Genomic DNA, 22355 nt, shown 5'->3' on the forward strand with positions numbered 1-22355 from the left:
TTGGTGATATTTATAGAGGTGTCCTCCTATGTGGGAAAGCATTTTAACGACCCAACATATCCGCTCTTGGTACATACAATTGGCAGGTGAAGTTTATTGCAAGATTGTCAAAAAGAAAAGAGTCCGCTAGGGAGACAATGACATATCTATACAATATGTACAATAGGCTATTTATATGGTCTAAATTAAATTAAAAATAACAATAAATCTTATTTACTCTACTTCCTATCCCTAAATCAAATTACCCCCAATTTACCATTGTTGACCATCCATTACCCTAACCCTCAAACACGTCGCTCACCAGCCCCCTTCGCCGCGTCACTGTCGCTGGTCACCAACCCCTCCTTCGTGCACCCGCCATTCTCGCGACCCGCATCAGCTCCGACGAGAACTGCGTCGGCGACCCCTATTCGCTGCCATACACCATCGCTGGCAGCATCCACATCGCACCATCTGGCAGCATCCACATCGCACCATCGGCACTGAACCACCAGACCGGTGTCTTGTTGTCCAACCTTGCACATCCGTCACCGCCGACCCACCCAGCATCGCCCAGTCTTCGCGCTTGTACGCCGTGGCTGGAAGCATCCCCGTGGCACGGTTCGCAGCTAAGGATCCACGCCTTGTGTCGCCGCCTGCCGTGGACCATTCACCGGGACCAGCACGAACATCATAACCAGACCGTCGCCGACCATCCACGGTAAGTGGGTTAGTTTCTTTGTTCCGTAATTCATTATTGCTGTTGCATCTTGTTCTAGAGATAGATTATGTTGCTGGGATGGTTGATTCTACATGGTGAAAATGCAATAAGTGCAGTTTTAGTATCCTGGAGCATGTGGGATGAGAAATTGGTTGAGATTGTTGCAATTGATTTAACTTTAGCGGGAATGGTTTTAAAATTTTGGTATTCTTGATCATGATATTGAAACAACTGCTTGACTTAATTGTTTGCTATTTTCATATAAGCTGATTTGGTAAAGTTGAATAATTTAGTGATTTAGCCCAGTTTTGAATTAGGTGTAAGGGTCTCTCTCTTTTGTTGTTATTTATTATTTTAGCTTTCCTTTTGATCGGTTATTTTAATTTAAAAAAACTGGTTTGATTTTCTGGGCTTGTTGATTTATGTTATTTATAATGAATTGTGATCATATTTTGTATCATGGCCTTAATATAATGAAGATGGAAATGATGAATGAAATGAGATATTTAGATGAAACAATTATGGTGGTGATTGATTTTTGTGATGATCAGTTTTTCTTGGACTGACATAAAAACGATTTTTTGGGAAAGAAAAGAAAATCACTTGTGTTTAATATGCATCCTCTTCTCCTAGTTCAAGACGTAATTTTTAAGAAATGTGTAAAAGAATTTTTCTTGGTGGCTTGTCCTACACTTGTTCAAAACTTAAGATATGCAACACAGCATTTGAATTAATTCTTCAGTTGATTTTCTTAAGCTGTCAGGTTTTGAGTTTGCAGGATGTATTTAGAATTATCTAATGAATTAAAGAAATAAAGACTATCATATACATCAAGTTCAGCTTCAATTTTTTTTTTGTTCGAAAACCATGTACATATCTCTAATTTAATCTTCTTCTTGTTCCATTCAAAAAGTAAAAGCATGCTCTTTTTTTTATTATTATTTTTGCTCTAATCACTGTGATAGTAAATCATTCACTGAATAGGGTTCACCCGGTTCATTTTTCTTGTATATGATAGCTTTCTTTTTGAGGAAGGGGAAAAAAGGTTTTTTCCTTTTTACTATTGAGTTGCTGTATGGCTTTTTTTCCAACTCTGGAAAGAAGAGTTAGAAACTGCCATAGCACTATAAAAAGCCTTTCTAACTATTATGTTTTTTGGCCAGTTTTTTATTTTATTTTCCTTGCTTGCTACACTAATGCTTAGATTTTGAAAAGTTGTAATTGATGTTCCATTTTTATTTTGTTTGAAGAAGTCCAAGCTAGAAGTTCACTATCATACATACGACTTAATTTAATTTTTATTATGAACATATCACATAAAAGAGATTAATTTTCTTATATTTGGTGTTAAATAAATTTATTTAATTATAGAACATTTGGTCTCTAGAGCGTACTCCGAATTCAGATATTCATTCCTGGATCGACGTGGTACGGATGGTTACTTCAATAAATACCTGGATGGTTGAGTTACATTTATTACTCTATTGTTTAGGTGTGCCATGTTATTGCTTTGTGTGAATCTAATTTACCTTTATGGTTGTTATGTTTATAATTGGAGGAGTCGGTCTCTCAGACCACTTAAATTCTTGCTGTGGAAGTCCTTTCTCTTAATGGCTCTTATGATTATTTTTTGTATTAGCATCTGTAATGGCTATAAGGTTTTTTGCTCATGTTCTTATAATCTTCCTTTGTTGGTTACAAACTGAATAGAAAATTGCATTGGATTTCTGAGGAACTAGCACGAGGAAGTTAGATCACCATTCACGGCACTTAGCATGAGGACATTGATACAACATGCCGAAAATTTACTAAATGGGAGGAAGAACAAAGGGAGGAAGAAGTAGCGTAATAGGGTTTAACAACTGTGAATTTAATTACCTTAAGTTATATAAATTACTTACCGCTTAGAGTCTTGGGAATTTATTTATGATACTTTTGGAGGACTTATTTCAAGTGGATACCTTTTTTTTTTAAACTTCTGTGAATCTGTTGGTGTACAGTTGTTCAGGCATGACACACCTCCGAGTGAGTCAAAATGACCATCTATTTTATTTATGAAAGTAACCATCCAGTTACATACTGAACCAAATACCCGGTTTGTTATGTCTTAGAATAGAGATATCTCTTTCATATTTTCAGATTTGACTTGAATCTGTTATGATTTTGGACAACATGATCAGTGTTCATGACACAAGATCCAATGATTCCTTTGGAATGCATGCTACAGGTAGTATGAGTTGAATAACACGAAGAATAACCATTCACGAATACTGTAAAAGTGAACATCCAATATCATATAGAAATGAACATCCAACATAAATGTGTAAAAATAACAATGTAATTATTTTCTAAAACTACGAGCTATATACCAAAAGACTATATTAAATAACAATCTGAAACTTGTAACAAATTGGATAACCATGATAATCAGATCCAGCATTACCATCAAGCATCAAATAAAATTAAGAATCCAAGAATAACCATCTACGTTCACAACAAAAGTGAACATCCGATCACGTACAAAAATGAACATCCAATATATCTCAAATAATGATAACTATGTATTCACTATCTAAAATGACCCGCTACGTACCGAATGACTAGTTAGTATAGCATAAAGTAATTTACAACAAATTTACTAACCTTACTTGTAAGATAAAGAATAACTATCATGTCTAATCATATATATATATATATATATATATATATATATAATTCATTGAAATTAATCAAGTAAAATGGTTCATTCCGGCCAAAATAAAATGGTTCATTCAAATAAACCAAGTATAGATTCTTGCAACAACTGCATACAAACTTGAAAACTATATCTTTATAACATAATCCCACCCTCTTCATCTACGCTTGATAATAAATGAATACGAATCAAAACCATATATACATTGAGATGAAAAATAAATGCAAGCACACCCATGTCCAACATATTCTAACTTTTGTCAAACGAGGTTAACAAAGACAAAAAAGATTGTTACAATCACACCTAAACTAAACAACAAAAAAATAAAATGTAACAAATTAGCATGATCATATTCCCTCTTTCATCTTGGATCCATTGTTTTGTCAAATACCTTCTCTTGAGGTGGCTCTCCATTCTGCTGGTTTGGTATTAAATTCTTTGGCTGCACTTTTTTTGTATCATTGCTAGGTTTTTTACCCAAGAAATGGCTAGCAAAGTAGCACTGAAACATAGGATGATGACAATACATACATGCTTAACCCAGTCTGGCAAAGTAGCACTGAAAAGAAGTGTCTAAACTTTACTAACATCTTGTACCTTGCCTGTAAAAATCAAGGACCATTGTTATACGGAAAAAAATGAAGCTACAAAGTAAAAAATCAAATACTGACATGGAACATCAGTGGCCTCAAATAATTTATAAATTATAGATTTAAAAAAAATGAAATTTAGCCAAAGAGGCAAAAACCAAACTAAATACTTAGAATTAGTTCCACATCTTCAACAAAATCCATTCTGAGCATCTCATTAGCCTCATCAAAGACATGGAACTTTAACTGGCTCAAGTCAATATTTTTCCTCTCTATATGATCCTATATAAAATCAACAATAGCCATTAAATAGACTGAAGCTTCCATTATCAACATTGGCAATAGGTATGAATTATATTGCAAAAATGAAAAACAATTATATGAAACCAACAAATATTATAAAGGCAATACCTTCACGCGACCTGGAGTGCCAACAACAATATCAACGCCTCTTCTAAGCTTACTCTCCTGAGTCTGGTATGGAGCCCCACCATATATAAACAGCAAGAACTCAATCCCATTGCACCACCATAAACTTCAAAATCAGCATACACCTAATCAAAGAACATCTGAAGCCTAGGTGTCAAACAAACATACACTATAGAGTAGAACGATAACTTTTATACTGACCTTTTGTAGTCCAAGAGGGGGACGAAGAGAAGCGTCGCGATCAGGCAGAGGGAACGGTGGCGTTAGATTCGTTGACGGCAAACCACAGACAACGCAAAGAAGATGCGGCGTTCAGAGATGAGTATGGTGCGACACAGGTCCACATGGGCGTGCGGATGTCCGGCGGGCAGGCGACGGCGACGGGGAGCTCCTAGTCGACGACTGACGCTCGACGGTAGCACGAGGGAGGCGCGCGGGACGATGGCAGCAACGAACACCAAGCTTGAAGGAAACACTCCAATCGTGCGGGAAGACCGGTTGGGTAGCACCGACTGCTCAAGTTACAGCGGATTTCATGGGGGTTGGTTCTCCAGCGTCGGCGGTGGGACTCTCTTCAGTGGCTGCTTGGTCAAATTGGGGGAGGGGGTTTCTACTAGGTCAACAGGAGAGGGAGGATTAGATGAATGAGGTAACAATAAAGGGAGAATCCTAATTTCATTCAAATTTGAAATTTGAAATAAATAAATAATAATTAATTATTTTAATTATCATTTGATTTTAATTACAAAATTATCCTCATTGTACACATTGTAGAGCAATTATATTAGCTCCTCATACTTTTCCAAAAGAAAATAGAGGTAAACAACGCTTATGTTAAACAATGTGAAGTTGTGAACAATACATTAAAAATTTAATTTAAAATTTAAAAAATACAAAAAAAAGTATAGATAGATAATGAAAATATATATTAAATAATATAAACAATGGATATATCGAATGTTCAATTCACTAAGTGTACAGATAGTTATTCTAATATTAAGATTTAGGTGAGTAATTTGGAGTGTAGTGTATTTTACTTGAATTGGACCAATTTTAGGATCCGTTATTCATGTTGTTCAAAAAAGTCATTGGTTAAATCCTAACATGAAATAAAAGACAATTCTCCACACTGATTGTGCCTTTCACTTCTCACAAATCTCTCACAATCACACTCATATTTTTTCCTTTCACCACGTCGCGACTGAAATCCTTCCGTAGCTTCAACTACCGCAAAGTGCAGTGCTGTCGAACGCCGTCCACCATCCTGACTTCCCTCCTCACGCGCTGCAGCCACCACCAAATGTCGAAGCCCCATTCCGATTCGCGATTCGTAGTAGTGTCGTCGCTCGACCACCGTAGCCGCCCTTTTCTATTCTGCAATTCGCAGCAGCAAAGACGACCACCACAACCCCTCTCCCTCGCATTGGTAGTTGCCCGACCACCGCAATGGCTTCTCCCTCGCTGTAAAATGATACCAAGCTTAAAATTCAAGTGAATTACAAAAATAATTATAAGAAAATAAGAAGGTTGGTGATGTACTCTCAGGTCATTGAAATTTAAAGTAATGGAAGAAAAATTAGAAAGAAGTGAAAAGAGAGAATAATTGATTAAAAGAACCACCACTGAGTACTGAGTACCAATTACAATATATATAGCAAAAGGAAAAATAAATTACTAACTAATAGTGCTATAATTATGTCTAACAAACTAACCAACTTGACAGCTATACAAAAAACAAACTCTATTATGTTACATCCCCCGCAAGCTGGTATTACGTGGTTTGTGCAAATCAAGTAATCCCAACTTGAAAAGCAAATGAGAGAATGGTCCTGGAGGAAGGGATTTAGTGAATAGATCAGCCGGTTGTTCACTGGAGACAACGTGCCTAAGATTAGAAACCCCTTCTTTGAACTTGTTTCGAGCCACATGACAATCAACCTCAACATGCTTGGTTCTTTCATGAAAGACAGGATTTGAAGCAATATAGATAGCAGATTTGTTATCACAGAAGATATCAACCGGAAGAGGAGGAAGAATGTTGAATTCCTTTAGTAGTTTGAGTAACCAAACGAGTTCACAAGTGCCATTAGCAAGGGCGCGATATTCTGCTTCTGAGGACGACCTTGAAACTGTAGCCTGCTTCTTACTCTTCCAAGAAATAAGAGTTTGGTCAAGGAAGAAACAATAACCACTGATGGATTTTCGGGTGTCTTTACAAGCCCCCCAATCAAAATCAGTGTAACCAGATAGTGTGAAAGAATTGTTGACAGAGAAAAATACGCCAATTGCTGGTGATTGTTTTAGATACCGGATGATCCTATAGGCAGCCTTCAAGTGGGCATCAGTTGGTGAATCCATGAACTGAGATAGGCATCCAACAGAGTAGCTGAGATCTGGTCTTGTGTTAGTAAGGTACAGAAATCTGCCCACCAATCTACGATAGATGGTTGCATCAGGAAGAGGGGAGCCTGAAGCCTTAGACAGAGAAGTAGTGTACTCCATAGGAGTAGATGCTGGTTTTGCACCAAGCAAACCGCAGTCTGTGATCAAATCCAATGCATACTTTCTTTGATACAGTACAATACTAGCATTGATTCGTGCTACCTCCATCCCAATAAAGAACTTAAGAAGGCCAAGGTCTTTAATTTTGAACTTATCATCCAAAAATATTTTGACAGCTTGAATTTCACTCAAATCATCTCCATCTAACACAAGATCATCAACATAAACAAGAATAGCTGTGAAAGTTGTACCTGTGGATTTGGTAAAAAGCGAGTGATCATTTTCAGATGGAGTAAACCCCAGATCAGGAAGTGCAGCAGACAACTTGATGTTCCATTGGCGACTAGCTTGTTTCAAACCGTACAAAGATTTTGTCAACTTGCAGACTAAGTTTGGATTGGAACACTGTAACCCCTTTGGAAGTTTCATATAAACGTCCTCATGTAGGTCTCCATGGAGAAAAGCTGTATTCACATCAAGTTGATGAAGATGCCAATTCTTTGCTGCTGCAACGGTAAGAAGAACACGCACAGTGCTCATTTTCACAACGGGACTAAAGGTGTCAATGTAATCGACTCTAGGAATTTGAGTGAAACCTTGGGCAACAAGACGTGCCTTATGCCTCTCGATAGTGCCATCTGGGTAGAATTTTGTGCGAAAAATCCACTTACAACCAACTGCATTCTTTCCAGGAGGAAGAGAAGTGATGATCCAGGTTTTGTTTTGCTCAAGAGCAGTGAGTTCTGCCTCAATAACCTTCCTCCAACAATCATGCATAACAGCCTCAGAATAGTGTTTGGGGTCCGAGTTATTTATGAGAGCAAAAGTGAAGGCCTGGTGCTTGGGAGTAAACAATGAATATGACAAATGGTGAGAAAGGGGATACTTACATGTTGAAGGTAATTGGGCCGCATTGATTGGATCTCTATGTGATGAAATATGGAAACAATGAAAATCTTTAAGATAAGAGGGTGTTTTTCTTTCTCGTTCAGACCTTCTCAAAACTGGTGCAGCAGATTGTGACTCAATATGAATGGATGAATGTTCCAATGGTGCCAATGCAGATTCTGAGTCTAAGGTGGCGGGTGATGCAGAATCTGTTATATCATGAAGAGATGCCATAGGTGATGTAGAAGTGGCAGATAAATCATGTGTAGTGTGTATGGTGTGAGGTGCAATTATGCCATGAGTATGCTCATATGAAGAAGTATGTGCAGAGTTATTATAAAAGAATGCAAAAGGGTCAAAATTGGATGATTCAATTGAAGGCTGATCTATAGAAAAATCAGTGCTTGATATTTGTTTGAATGGGAAATAGTGTTCATAAAATTCAGTGTTTCTTGATATAAAAATTTCTTTGGATTTTAAATCAAACAAAATGGACCCTTTTGTTCCTGATTGATAACTAAGAAAAACACATTTTCTAGCTCTAGGATCTAATTTTCTTCTATTAGTACTCAAAGTGGTAGCAAAAACAAGACAACCAAACACCTTGAGATGAGTCAAATCTGGTTTATTCTTGAAAAGTGCCTCATAAGGCGTTTGATGATTCAAGAAGGTGCTTGGTAGTCTATTTATTAAATGTACTGAATGTTGTATAGCATAGTGCCAAAAATATTTTGGCACATTAGAATGAAACAAAAGTGCTCTTGCAATATTCAGTATATGTTGATGCTTCCTCTCAACAATTCCATTTTGTTGAGGAGTTTCAACACAAGATGTTTGATGTAATATTCCTTTTGAGTTATAGAAGGAGTTCATGTTAAATTCCATCCCATTATCTGTTCTAATTTGTTTCACAACTTTATGAAATTGAGTTTGCACCATTTGAACAAAATTTTCTACTAACACTCTAGTTTCGGATTTTAGTTTCATGCAATAAATCCAAGTAAACCTCGTTTTATCTTCCACAATTGTAAGAAATATTTATGGCCAGCAGTAGATAAAAGTGAGAGTGGTCCCCAAATATCTATATGTAACAAATCAAAAATATATTCTGATTGTGTATTACTAATGGGAAAAGACAATTTCTTTTGTCTAGCCAAGTGGCAAGAATCACAAACATGAGATGATGAAATGCATTCAATAAATGAAAATGTATTTTTCATGATTGACATTCTTTTGGATGGTAAATGACCTAGTCTAGCATGCCATAGAGTTCCTAAATCTTGCTGCACTGTGACATTTACAGAATGTGTGTTAACTTCTGGTGTAGTTAGTTTCCAAGGTTGAGTATCCATCACATAAAGATCGCCAATGACTTTAGCTTGCCCAATCATCTTCAATGATGGGAGTACCTGTATCTCACAAAAAGAATCAGTAAATTTTAATTCACAATGTAATGACTTTGTGAGTTTAGACACTGAAATCAAATTATATTTAAAGTGAGGTATGAATAAAACATTGGTAAGAATCAAATGTTTAGAGAGTTGCACAGTGCCACAAATGTTTGTTGTAGTGGTAGAACCATCAGGTAGATTTACCAAAACTGGTCTCATATAATGAAAAGTTTTGAAAGACTCTTGAATATAGGATGCATGATCAGTAGCTCCACTATCAAGTATCCAAGAAGTTTTAGTAAAATTTGATGATACACTCAAGCAATGCCTACCTTTTGGTTGAGTAAGGGTGGCGGAAGAAGTAATGTGGTTTACACTATTTGAAGTTGGCATGCGTGGTTGTTGAAGGAGTGCTAGTAAGGTTTCCTTCTGATCTGGAGTCAACACAAGTACTGTATCATCGCTCTTTTTATCCTGGTTAGAATCAGCAATCTCAGCACTAGAATTCTCAACTATCTCGTCAGTGCTAAGTTGATTGGCTACTCGCTGCTTTTGGTGAGTAGGAAAGTCATTTTTCTTATAGCATGTCTCTGCTAAATGACCAATTCGATTACAGTAGCTACAAAACTTTGAAGTGTAGCCTCGACTATAAGATTTTTTATTTCCTCCTCTGCCTGAATTTCGTCCACGACCTCTGCCTCTTCCAGAAAATGAACCGCCTCCAGTTGAGGTTTGCACCTCTAAAGAGTTAGTCACTATGTTGCTATTTGACGGGACACAATTCAATTCTTGCTCTTGTTGGGTTAACATAGATAGTACTGTGTTGATTTCAGGTAACGGCTTCATTAGCATGATTTGTGATTTAACATTTGAATATTGCTCATTCAATCCTTTTAAGAGTTTGACAACATATTCCTCAGAAGCATAGTCTCGAACAATTCGTAATCCACATGAACATCCATTAACACAAGCAACACAACTAGGAATAGCACGTAAATTTTCTAATTCTTCCCAAATAGCTTTCAACATAGCAAAGTAAGAGGTAACAGTAAGATCACTTTGTTTGAGTGCATAAAATTCTTCTTTTAACGCACCAACTCGAAAGACATCTCCCTGTGAGTAACGACGTTTTAAATCATTTCACAAGTCTGGAGCTGAGCTAATCCACATCACGCTCTTAGCGATTTCAGGGCTGAGAGAGAGGTTGATCCAGGAGAGGAGAAAATTGTTACACCTATCCCATGCTTCAAAATTAGGATCACCTTCACCTGGTTTTAGAATGGATCCATCGAGGAATTTCACCTTGTTCTTCGATCTGAGTGCTCTCCACATATCGTGCGACCACTGATAATAATTTTGAGGTGTCAATTTAAGCGGAATTAGAGCCAAACCAGGACTTTCTCCTGGATGAAGAAAATAAGGGCTAATCGGATCAGAAATTGCAGAAGAGGAACTAGATCTGCCAAGATGTGCCTGGAACTGAGAGAAATGACGCATGAAAGCGGTGAAATTCTCAAAATCTGCAGCGGAATTTGATGAAGGGCTTGCATTCGGATTAGCTAAATTATCTGCCATAGTTGGATCTTCTCGCTCTGATACCATGTAAAATGATACCAAGCTTAAAATTCAAGTGAATTACAAAAATAATTATAAGAAAATAAGAAGGTTGGTGATGTACTCTCAGGTCATTAAAATTTAAAGTAATGGAAGAAGAATTAGAAAGAAGTGAAAAGAGAGAATAATTGATTAAAAGAACCACCATTGAGTACTGAGTACCAATTACAATATATATAGCAAAAGGAAAAATAAATTACTAACTAATAGTGCTATAATTATGTCTAACAAACTAACCAACTTGACAGCTATACAAAAAACAAACTCTATTATGTAACACTCGCCATTCACTGTAGCGCTGCCCAACTACCGTAGCACCTCTTTCGTTGCAATTTGCAGCGTCGCCGATCACCGCAACACGCTCCTTCTCTCTTTCTTGTTTTCACCTTGTCAATCTTTTATACTCCCTTTTCGGTGAGCCAATTCATATTCTTTCACTTTTTTTTTCGATTTTCTTTTTTTTTCTGCAATTTAATTTAAAATTCAATTTCTTTTGAGATTGTTTCGGTTGTTTCAGTTTGCGTGTTGTTTGTGTTATAAACTATGGTGATGAGAGTTGCAGACAGTTGATCTGTATCGAAATTTATGATTTTTTTCTGGAATAAGTATTGTTTTGGTCCCTAACGTTTAGGGTCGAAATCGAAATCGTCTCTCACGTAATTTTTTATTTAGAATTGTTCCAAACGTTTTATTTCATATTAAAATCGTCCATTTTAATAAAATTTTTAATTTTATTACTAAATTACTCCTACTTTAATAAAAAATTATAAAATTAAAAAAAAGAAGAAGAAAAGAACGCGTTGGGGGGAGGAAAAGGGTACGCAAGGGGGGGAGGGGAAAGGGGAAAGGAAGAGGGGGAAGGGGAAGGGGAAGAGGGGAGGGGAGACAGAAGCAGCGGCAACACGGTGACCACTCACCACTACCGCCGCGTCTTCTCCATCTTCGCGGGCTCATTCTCTCTGTCTCTCTCTCTTCGGCGGTGATGCGACGACCTCCACCTCGCGGCGGGACGAGGCTGAGCGGCGGCTGGGCACGATGCATTCCTCACCTTGACGGTGACACATGTGACGGTGGCGACTCCTCTCCCTTGGTCACTGGCTGGCGTCCCTCTCTCCCTCTCCCCTGGGTGCGACAGGATGGCAACAGCGACGCGTGTGACGGCGGTACTCCTCCTCCCTTGGTCATTGGCTCGCCGTCACCCCTTCTTCCCCCTATCTTTTCTGCTTCTGCTTCTTCTGTTTCTTCGGTTTCTATGTCTTCTTCTGCTTTTTCTGCTTCTGCTTCTGTCTTTACTTCTAATTTTAATTTTGATTTGTTATTTTTTTATTTCATTGTTGTTGTGCGTTGAATTTGTTGTTGAATTTGATGTTGTTTAATCTGATTTGGTGTTCTTGAATCTGATTTGGTGTATTTGGTGGTGGTAAAGGTGCTGATGGTGGTGGTAAAGGTGCTGGTGATGGTGGAGGGTATTTTTGTCCATAAAAAATTAAAAGGACGATTTTAATACAAAATAAATTGTTTAGGACGATTTTAAATAAAAAATTATGTGAGAAACGATTTCAATTCTAACCCTAAACTTTAAGGACCAAAACAATATTTATCTTTTTTTATTGTTGGATCCTTTTAAAATTTGCACTATTTATTGATTTTGAAAATTTTGTGTTCTTATATTACTGATAAAGATTTAGATATGCAATTATTCTTGAGAAGTATGATTCTACTCATGTTGTGAAATCTACATAACATTATACTTGTTATATATGCCAAAGGTAGGAAACTATAAACCATGCCAATCATGTGGGGAATATCCCTGCCTTTATATTGGTCTAAACGAATTGAAATACAAGTTGCATGCAATTTGTATGTTCAATGTAGGCAGCATCCGGACAGTAATGAATACTATAAAAATTATGATGAACTGGAGGTAAGATATTTGTTATTTTTTTTTTTTTTTTTTACGTTCTTGTTAATTAAGGTGACTTGACCATTTTTTGCACTTCTTAATTGAAGATGAAGCTTGCCTTGCTAAGAAGTTTATTGTGTTTCAATGTGAAGCAGAAATGAAGGGGATTTCTACAATAAATAGATTTTTTTCTTTTTTTTTATTCTAAGGATTTATTTGGGGTTGTTGGCTCTGCTATTTCTATTTAACATTGTAAATGAAATTATATTAAGGGAAAAAAAATAATGAACTAAGAAAAAATTACAGAGTTTCGAATGTTTTATTTTGAGTTATCGAATGTTTTTTTTTTACAGGTTTTTGGGATGGTTTTTTTTTTAGTTACTCATCATCATGAACAAAGAGCAAATTCTTTCCATTAGTTCTGATGTTGTTTGCGTATACATATATACTGAAATTTTTATCTATAAAAAATATAATTATATCATTTATTGGATGAGCGTGTAAATATAATTTTTGAGTTTATTTCAGTTGACTGATCTTTGTTATGACTTTTTCTTAAAAGTGAAAACCTTTTTTGATGTAATCGAATTTGGATATATACAAAACTTAACTTATAAACTCTTCTAGATATATATCATTTGTTAATAAATAGAGCAATTTTCAAATTAGTTCATCTTAATTTTGCTTTTCCAGGTATTGAAGAATTAAGTAATTATGAAAAGGCCAAAGCAAGGTTTTATCCTTGTGATTCCAATAAGACTAAAATTCATCTCTAGTGTGACCCATATTATTAATGGTCTTGCATAGTTATGAAGTAGCTTTCTATTAGAGTAAGTTGAAAAAAAAAATGGTGATTTACAACTAAGAATTGAATTTGAAATTTTAAAAGTGGTTATTATAGTAAACTAAATCCTGAGTGTATTAACTGTATATATATATATATTGAATTAGCGAAAAAATGACCATTTGTATTCATAAAAGATGATAACGCTAACATATGTACTCATGATAGATGGAAATTGATCTTGTACCTATGAAAGTTGCCCTCTGTGTGACAAAAGTTTCCCGTTTTGGTTATGCACTTGCTTCGTTATTATCCGAACCTACGTGGCACCTCCAACCCTCTAAAACCCAATTCCTTTTCAATTCCGTTTCTAATTTCAACCACCCATTCCTATTCCATGGCCGCAGCTTCCATCCGCACCTTCGCCTCATCCCCTTGCTCTCTTTTTCAACTCTCCCTCTTTTCCAAACCCTCCTATTACTTCCCCAGCTTGTTATTGCATCTTTAATCTTTCACAGCCAGAGTTTTAGTTATCTTTGCCAGAAGAATAATTGGATTATATAAAATTGATGTCCAATTCTACTTCAAGAGAACAAAAATTAAAATTACTTGTAAACCACAAGATAAAAAAAACAATGAATTCAATTCGACCATTGAAGTAAAACGACCTAACTTGAAATAATGCCGCAAATACAACCGCACAAAAAAAATCAAGAACCGAGCACAAACTCATTGCCAGATCCAAATGAATAAAAAAAAAAGCCAAAGAAAGAGAAGTTACTTATGCAACTGAAGTTTCTCTTCTTCGATGATCTGCAACAAAGAGAAGAAAGGAAGCGAAGAATGAGAAAATGAAGTAACGATGGAATTGAATTGACGAGCGAAGAATAAAAAAGTACCTTCTCAGTGCGGCTAATGACGGAAGCTTCTCGAGGGAGACCGTCAGATCCGATCTCAGGGACGAATGACTGGTTTGAAGCCATTTTGGAAAAAGTCTCATACTCCGACGTGGGGTTTGCGATCTCCAAACAGCAGCAGCGCCTGTGGTTCGACGCCGGTTCAAAACGCGATTTTTGAGGAATTGAATCCAAATCAAAATATGGCCTCTGATGGAGGCATGGCATGGTATTCCCCATCCTCCATAAGTGTTTTGTGATTGTTTGGAGCTTCTGATTTTTTATTGGAGGAGGATTTGAAAAAGAATGAGAGTTGGGAAGGAGAGTGCGAGGATGAAGAGAAGGTGCGAAAGGACGAAAGAGCGGCTATGGCGGCAAAGAAGGAGGAAGCTGCTGCCATGGAATAGGGATGGGTGGTTGAATTTAGAAATGGAATTGAAGAGGGATAAGGTTTTAGAGGGTTGGGGGCTGCTGCCATGGAATAGGAATGGGTGGTTCAAATTAGAAATGGAATTGAAGAGGGATAGGATTTTGAAGGGTTGGAAGTGCCACATAGGTTCGGATAATAACGAAGCAAGTGCATAACCAAAACAGAGTACTTTTGTCACACGGAAAGCAACTTTCGTGGATACAAGATCAGTTTTAATCTATCATAGGTACATATATCAGCGTTATCATCTTTTATGAGTACAAATAGTCATTTATTCTTGAATTAGCAAAAGAACCAAGTGTATGTGAAGATATACATAATAATAATAATACATGTCATTGTTTTTGGTACTAATAGTGTAGTTCTAAGTAGCTAAATACCCTAATAATAATATCCTCAAAAAATATATATTATACTCTTTAATTACAAGTATTCTTTCACACGGTGCTAGTTTCATTTGAATATTTTGCATAGTGGCTACACTTCTGGTAAAATCCACCCAAATAAATAAAGAACATATAAATGATGACTAAAGAATTTACAAATAACAAATTTTGAATTCAAACAAAAGATTAATAGTATAATTCAAACAATATCTATTTTTTGAATGAAAAAAATTATTCGCATACATGATAAAATAAATATCCATTTTAGTTCTTCATCAACAACTAACAAATTGATTAAAATACCATTCATGTACCATGTTTAAATGGTTTAACTCAAACCCAATTTCAATTCAAGTAAAATTAAATTAAATCTAAACCACAACAAAAGAAACTTGTGGAGCATGTACATACAGAATTCAGCAAATTAAGTAACATAGTAATTGTATAAACCAAATAAACATCCACTTCTCATATGAAAAAACTATCCGCATATTGGTAAAATAAACATCTGTCTTAGTTTATCAGTAACAACTAATAAATTGACCAAAATACTACCCGTGCACTATGTTTAAATGGATTAACTCCAACCCAATTTTAATTCAAGTAAAATTAAACTAAATCAAATTCAAACCACATAAGAAAAAGAAACATGTAGAGCATGTGCATGCAAAATCAACAGAGCAATTATATAAACCAAATAAACATCCACTTCTCATATAAAAGAATCGTTCTCATACATCGTAAAATGAACGTCTGCCTTAATTCTTCGGTAACAACTAACAAATTAACAAAAATACCACACTTGCACCATGTTTAAATGGCTTAACACAAACCCAATTTCAATTCAAGTAAAATTAAACTAAATCACAAATCACAAGAAAAGAAACATGCGGAGCATGTGCATGCAGAATTTAAGAAATCAAGTAACAGAGCAATGGTATAAACTAAATAAACATCCACTTCTCATATGAAAGAACCATCCCTATACACAGTAAAATAAATATCTGTTCTTCCGTAACAACTAACAAATTGACCAAAATATCACCCGTACACCATGTTTAAATGGCTTAACTCAAACCCAATTTCAATTCAAGCAAAATTAAACTAAATCAAATCCAAACCACATAAGAAAAGAAACCTACGGAACATTAGCATACGGAATCCAACAAATCAAGTAACAGAACAATGGTATAAATTAAATAAACATCCACTTTTTCAATAAAAATAACTATTGCACACATAGTACTTGAACCCTAAATTCACACCTAATTTCAAATGAAGCAACATCAGGCTGAGTTATAACTATTTTTTATTTTCAAAAATCTCATACTAGATTATGTAACACCCTCACTATCAGAATGTCACGCTTCTGGCTGCGCTACTCTGATAGCAAGAAGTATTACGACGACTTCATATACTTAATAATAAAATAGGAGCTTTTGACTCGAAATCGTATCACTGTTCTTTATGAAAACCGGAAAAAGAATAGTTTTTAAATAAAACAAAACAAGCATATACATGTACAAAAATTCTTACTCAAGTAACTTATACATATTATATATATACAAATCATACAACTCCTATCCCTCTTACAAAAATTGCTAGAAATAAAGGCGAGGAAAAAATAAAAACTAAGGTAATACAAATTAATGTCGAATAAACAGAAAATGAATATAACTCTTCTGAAGCTTCGTCGCCCGTATCCTGAAAAGGTAAAGTTGTAGGGGGTGAGAATCTAACCACACGATCTCACCACAGAGTTTCAGAATTGTCATAATAAGATATTTAAAGAGAAATCTATTTTTAAGCTCAGTGATTATTGTTCATCCTTTGAATCTTTTAAAAACCAATAACTAGTCATCCAAAAACCCTTTTTGAAAATCAATATTTAAATAACCAGAAATCCAAAACCTTTCTTTTCTTATAAAAAAATCTTAATCAGAAACCAACCACGCAATCAACCACAACACAAACATAATCACAAAAATATATTTTTCACCTCAATATCTATTTATAACAACCATGTACTATAAAATAAATTTTAAAAAAAATCCCTACCTCGCAAAGTTGAACCTATAAACTAGATGTGTCACAAGAACCTTTTCTCTTAGCCCGAAATTAACTACAGCTTCAACCACAGGTCTGTTCACTTCCGCAATAGCAAAAACGGCTTTAATCGCAACAGGCAATCCAGATAACTCAATCCTAAAACATAAATATCGCAGAGGTCTTAATAACATATAACGGAAAACTAACAGCGAGGGTTCGAAATAAAATATACTTATAGTAACAGCAAAACGAAGCAGCCACAATCCCGAGCTGACCCAGCGGTAGCTCCGACAGCGGCCAGAAACTCCGGTGGTCCACCAGCAACCTTAATTTTGATATAAAATCATCGGAACTTAACCCTACAATACCAACTGCTCAGAGCCTCTGATAACTTATATTGGAATATTGATTTCAAAAGTTCTAGAAATAAAACGCTTACCAAGAAGGCAAAGGCTCGGGGACGGCTTCCGGCAGCCAGAAGGGCGACAGTGTGCGACGGTGATACGGCTCTGGCGGCAAGACAGCGGCAGAAGGTGTCTCCCTTTCCGTCGCGTTCTGACCCTTCATCCATAGTTCAGTTCGGCGATGGAGCAGATCCACGGCGTTGATGGAAGCACGGCGGAGCGAGAGATCTGACAGCGACGGGATCCTCGGCGGCATCTTCTCTCTTCCCGCAAGCGTTCTCCCTCGGTGCAACTGCGCGGTGACTTGGCGGCAAGGCTGGGCGCGACGATGGCGCAGGAAACGACGACGACAATAGGCTCTGCGGCGGCGACGCGACGATGACGGCAACAGGGCCTCCCTCTTCTCCTCTTCCCTTGCTCGTGTCCTCCTCCCTCTCTTCGGCTATGCTCCCCACGCGGCTCCCTCTCTCCTTCGATGGTGACACAACGGCGCGGCGACAGTGATGCCCGCCGGCGCCGTCTCCCTCTCGTCCCTCTTCTCCCTTTCCCTTTCTTCCTCGACGCTCTCTGTTCCTCCCTTTTTTTTTTTCTTTCTTCGGTTGGTGGGGTATGAAGGGGGGTTTGCATTGGCGGCTAGGTTTTTGGGAAATTAGGGTTAGGGTTATGTTTTGGGGATTTAAGGTTTTGGTAAAAATTAGGTATAGGGATAGTTTGGTAATTTTAATTAAATTAAGGATAATAGAGTAATTGAAAACTAATTTTGAATCCAACAGTAATATCTATAAAATTATCATTTAATTATTGATTTACAATTTATTTTCAACTCAATACTCTAATTCAATAATTGGAGATAATCCGATTAATTTCCTTTAAATTATAAAATAGAGCTAAAAATCTAATTATTTAAATTAAAGCATATAAGATACTCATTATTTTTAAATTACGAAAACTTTAAATCATAAATAAGAAAATATCCAATTGGTATAAAAGTCTCAGAAAATATATTCTTGAATAAATAAATATTAAAATAAATTATAAATAATTTTATTATCTAATTTTCGAAAATTCGAGATCATATAAATTATAAAACATCTAATGGGTGAACGAAGACAATCAGCTAGCGATGGAAGATGAGAGGACACGGCACCTTGGTGCGCGTCGATGCTTCGGCGGAACAGAGCTTCGGCTCGGCGAGCTAGTGACGACACCTCCTGTACTCCGCAATGTGAACAGCAGCGATGCACGGTGGTTCACGATGAAGGGAAATGACACGTCATTGACAAGGGGCAGTGATGAGGCGTCGGGGGAAGAGGAAAGGCGATTCTGCTCTCGAGGTTGGTGGCAGGGGAGACGGTAGTGCTGCAGAGCTTCGTCGCCAGCGAAGATGGCTGCGTGTTAAGATAGGGGGTGGTCTATCTGCTGGCTGCGGAAAAGATGAGGTAAAATTAGGGATTTGGGTTAAGGAAAGGGGATGAAATTAGGTCAAAAAGTGGGTGAAGAAATGAAAGGAAAATTAAATATTTAGTTAGCTTAAAATACGGTCACAATTCCATTGTTTATATTGCCTATTTAACAGAATTAATTGTTAAATGATAATTTAATTAAATATATTTTTTATTTTTACTTTTTATATTTTTATTTTATTTTATTTGTTTATTTTTTATATTTGAATATATATATATATATATATATATATATATATATATATTTGTATTTAGTTATTTATGTTTATCAGTATATATATATTTTGTATTTAGTTAAATAAAATAAATTTCTACTATTTTTGATCAAACTCTTTTATTTACTAAATATTTTTGAATAATTAATTGCTGCTTTGCACATGTACATACTTTATTACATTAATAAATTCATTGCAACTTAACAGTAGACACTGCAGGTTTGTACTGTACATCCAAAGCATTATGATAATTCAATTTCGTCCGTGTGTGTCGTTGTTTCGCTTACTAATTTCTGCGGTTCAGGTCAGCTGGTCAGGCATAGCTTCCTTACGCATTTTTTGACTATTCAAAATTATATCACTAGGGCTGACAATTCATATTCTATCTGCGGGTATTTAATTTGGTCCAACTCGTTTGAATAGGATAGAGTACGATTCAGGTATATTTGTGGGTAGAGTATGATATGGATTTAGAGTGTACCCTATCATACCCTACCCGCATTTCATATATAACACATATTTTATAAAAATTAGGTATATAGTGAAAAAAGTGAGAATTAAACTCACAACCTTCCTTATATAATGACTTACAATAAGTGAATAACTACTAAAAGTAGTTAGTTAATTTAGTAATTTAAAGCATTAGTTTTTTATTTTTTATGTTATTAATATGTATAAAATTCGAAACGATTGAATTTTATATTTACTTTAAAAAAAATTGATATTTCTGCAGGTAGAGTAGGGTAGGGTTTAGAATTTTAGGGTGCGGGTAAGGTTAGGGTTGAGAATTCTCAACTCGCAGATAGAGCAAGGTAGAGTTTTAATAAAATTTCAACCTGCGGGTAGGATTAGGGTAGGGTCCAAACCCTACCCTACCCTACCCATTGCCAGCCTTATATATCACTAATCTTTTGTGTGCCCATTAAAGATTTTTTAATTTATTTTTAGAAAAGTTTAAGTAACTAGCATTTAAAACAAAATTTAAGTCAAAAAGATAAAGATATTAATTTGTATTTATAAATATAAAAATAATATTTGTACACTAAAATTAGGGCAAAAAATGTTAATAAGCCAAGGCAGGATGGAATTTACGTATATCAGCCAAAATGAAAATCGTTTCAGCAATGAGTCAAAGCATATTTATATATAATTCAAACCAGCATGGTTCGAACTAGGCTTGTTCGAATTATACCCTTTGAACGCTTCCCTAGTAATTCGAACCAACTTGGTTCAAATTACTCTAAATTTGACTCCAATAGTAATTCGAGTAAGGCTGGTTCGAGTTATGTGAATTTCGGCTATATAAGGAGTTCGAATCAGCCTCATTCGAACCATTGTTCCATTCCCCTGTCCCACCAAATCCCAGAGAAAACGACCCAGATTTGATTCGACAAAGACCTGAACGGAATACTCAGCCGATGGGGGACGATCCGGCAAGGTTATATCGGTTGGACGGAGTTGCTCATATAGCCGGGGTCATCAACGACGAGGTTAGTACTTAGTACATAAAAAACTTCGTGATAGCGGTATATGTGAGTTAGTGGTTTTGTATGCGATTTTAGTGGCGGTTTATGTTAGCGGTTAATCGTAGTGGTATTGCTAGTGGTTTAGTTGAGAGGTTTTGCATGCAGGTTAGATGGTGGTTTAGTTGGTGGTTTATGTTAGTGGTTTATGTTAGTGGTTTATGTTACTTGTTTTATGTTACCTGTTTTATGTTAGTGGTTTATGTTGGTTGTTTTATGTTGGGGGTTTAGTTGGTGGTTTATGTTAGTTATTTTATGTTAGTGATTTTTGTTAGTTGTTTTATGTTAGCTGTTTTATGTTAGTGATTTATGTTAGTTGTTTTATGTTAGTGGTTTAGTTGTGTGGTATATGATAGTTGTTTTGCATGTGGTGCTCGTTAATGGAATTTTATGCGGTTTATAATATTGATTTATTGATGTGCTTTTGTTGACGGTTTAGGTTGGTTGTTTTTAGTATTGGTTTTGTTAGTACTTTTGTATGCTGTTTTGTTCATGATTTACCTTGGCGATTTATTTTGGTAGTATTGGAAGTGGTTGACCATGTGCTTTTGTAAGCGGTTCGTGATAGTGGTTTTGCATGTGTTTGAGATAAGTGGATTTCTTTGAGGTTTATGTTAGCGGTTTGAGCATGTGGTTTTCGATGTGGTTTGATATATTGGTTTTGCATGTAGATTCTGTACTCGGTTTTCTTTAGTGGTTTATCGTGTGGGTTATTTTTGTCATTGGTTATCAAGTTGGTTCTAACAATGTGGTGCATGTAATGCGCAGCCACAGCGATGCATCAGAAGCATGCGGCGGCAGCAGGGCATGCGACTCGATGAGAGATACGTTCCGTACTTGCAGATGGCCGGATTATACCATCTTGTGAGGCTGAACGATAGATGGTTCTGGTTAGATGAGGCCCTTGTCAGTGCCTTCGTCGAGCGATGGCGTCCGGAGACGCACACGTTCTATATGCCATTCGGAGAGTGCACGATCACACTTCAGGACGTGGCGTACCAGTTGGGGTTGCCAGTGGACGGGCGTTATGTGAGCGGCTGCCTTTCATATTTCCAGATATACATCCAGGGTGGCCGTCTAGCTTGGGTGTGGTTCCAGGAGTTGCTTGGAGTCATTCCTCCTCCCAGCCAGGTTCAGAAGTACGCAATAAATTGCAGCTAGTTCCAGGAGACTTTTGGATAGTGCCCCGAGGGAGCCGATGAGGAAACTATGCGACGATTTGCTCGTGCCTACATCATGATGTTGTTGGGTACGCAGCTGTTTGCCGACAAGTCCGGCAACCGCATTCACATCAGATGGCTTCCCTACGTAGCTAGGCTTGAGGAGATGGGTACCTACAGCTGGGTGTCTGCAGCACTGGTATGGTTGTACCGGTGCATGTGCCGAGTGGCGAATAGACATGTGGTCAAGTTAGCGGGCCCACTACAGCTACTTCAGTCCTGGATCTTCTGGCGCTTTTCTCGGTTTAGGCCTGCAGGGTATGACACGTTCAG

General features: G+C 36.6%; 1 protein-coding gene across 1 annotated transcript; it reads right to left on the reverse strand.

Annotated features, from left to right (window-relative positions):
• Positions 1 to 608: 608 nt before the first annotated feature.
• On the reverse strand, positions 609 to 10797 carry LOC110262717 (uncharacterized). Its single transcript, XM_088489000.1, has 10 exons — positions 10369 to 10797; positions 9319 to 10308; positions 9054 to 9213; positions 6168 to 8190; positions 5696 to 5875; positions 4397 to 4520; positions 4156 to 4267; positions 3993 to 3997; positions 3787 to 3897; positions 609 to 788 (listed from the first exon to the last, which is right to left on the reverse strand). The coding sequence occupies exons 1-10, from the start codon at positions 10795 to 10797 to the stop codon at positions 609 to 611; spliced, it is 4314 nt and encodes a 1437-aa protein (XP_088345126.1).
• Between the last annotated feature and the right edge of the window lie 11558 nt (positions 10798 to 22355).

This window comes from Arachis ipaensis, chromosome B5 (genome assembly GCF_059453495.1).
Source record: "Arachis ipaensis isolate K30076 ecotype BB chromosome B5, ASM5945349v1, whole genome shotgun sequence".
Taxonomy (NCBI): domain Eukaryota; kingdom Viridiplantae; phylum Streptophyta; class Magnoliopsida; order Fabales; family Fabaceae; genus Arachis; species Arachis ipaensis.

Bases quoted from the DNA above. Each gene is read 5' to 3' on its own strand.
- LOC110262717 (XM_088489000.1), bottom strand. From the start codon at position 10,797: ATGGTATCAGAGCGAGAAGATCCAACTATGGCAGATAATTTAGCTAAT. The intron at 5,876-6,167 runs GTAACATAATAG...ATCATTTTACAG, and splicing joins AATACCAGCTTGCGGGGGAT to CGAGGGAGAAGCCATTGCGG. The intron at 789-3,786 runs GTATTTGACAAA...TTCACCATGTAG, and splicing joins GAGAGCCACCTCAAGAGAAG to AATCAACCATCCCAGCAACA.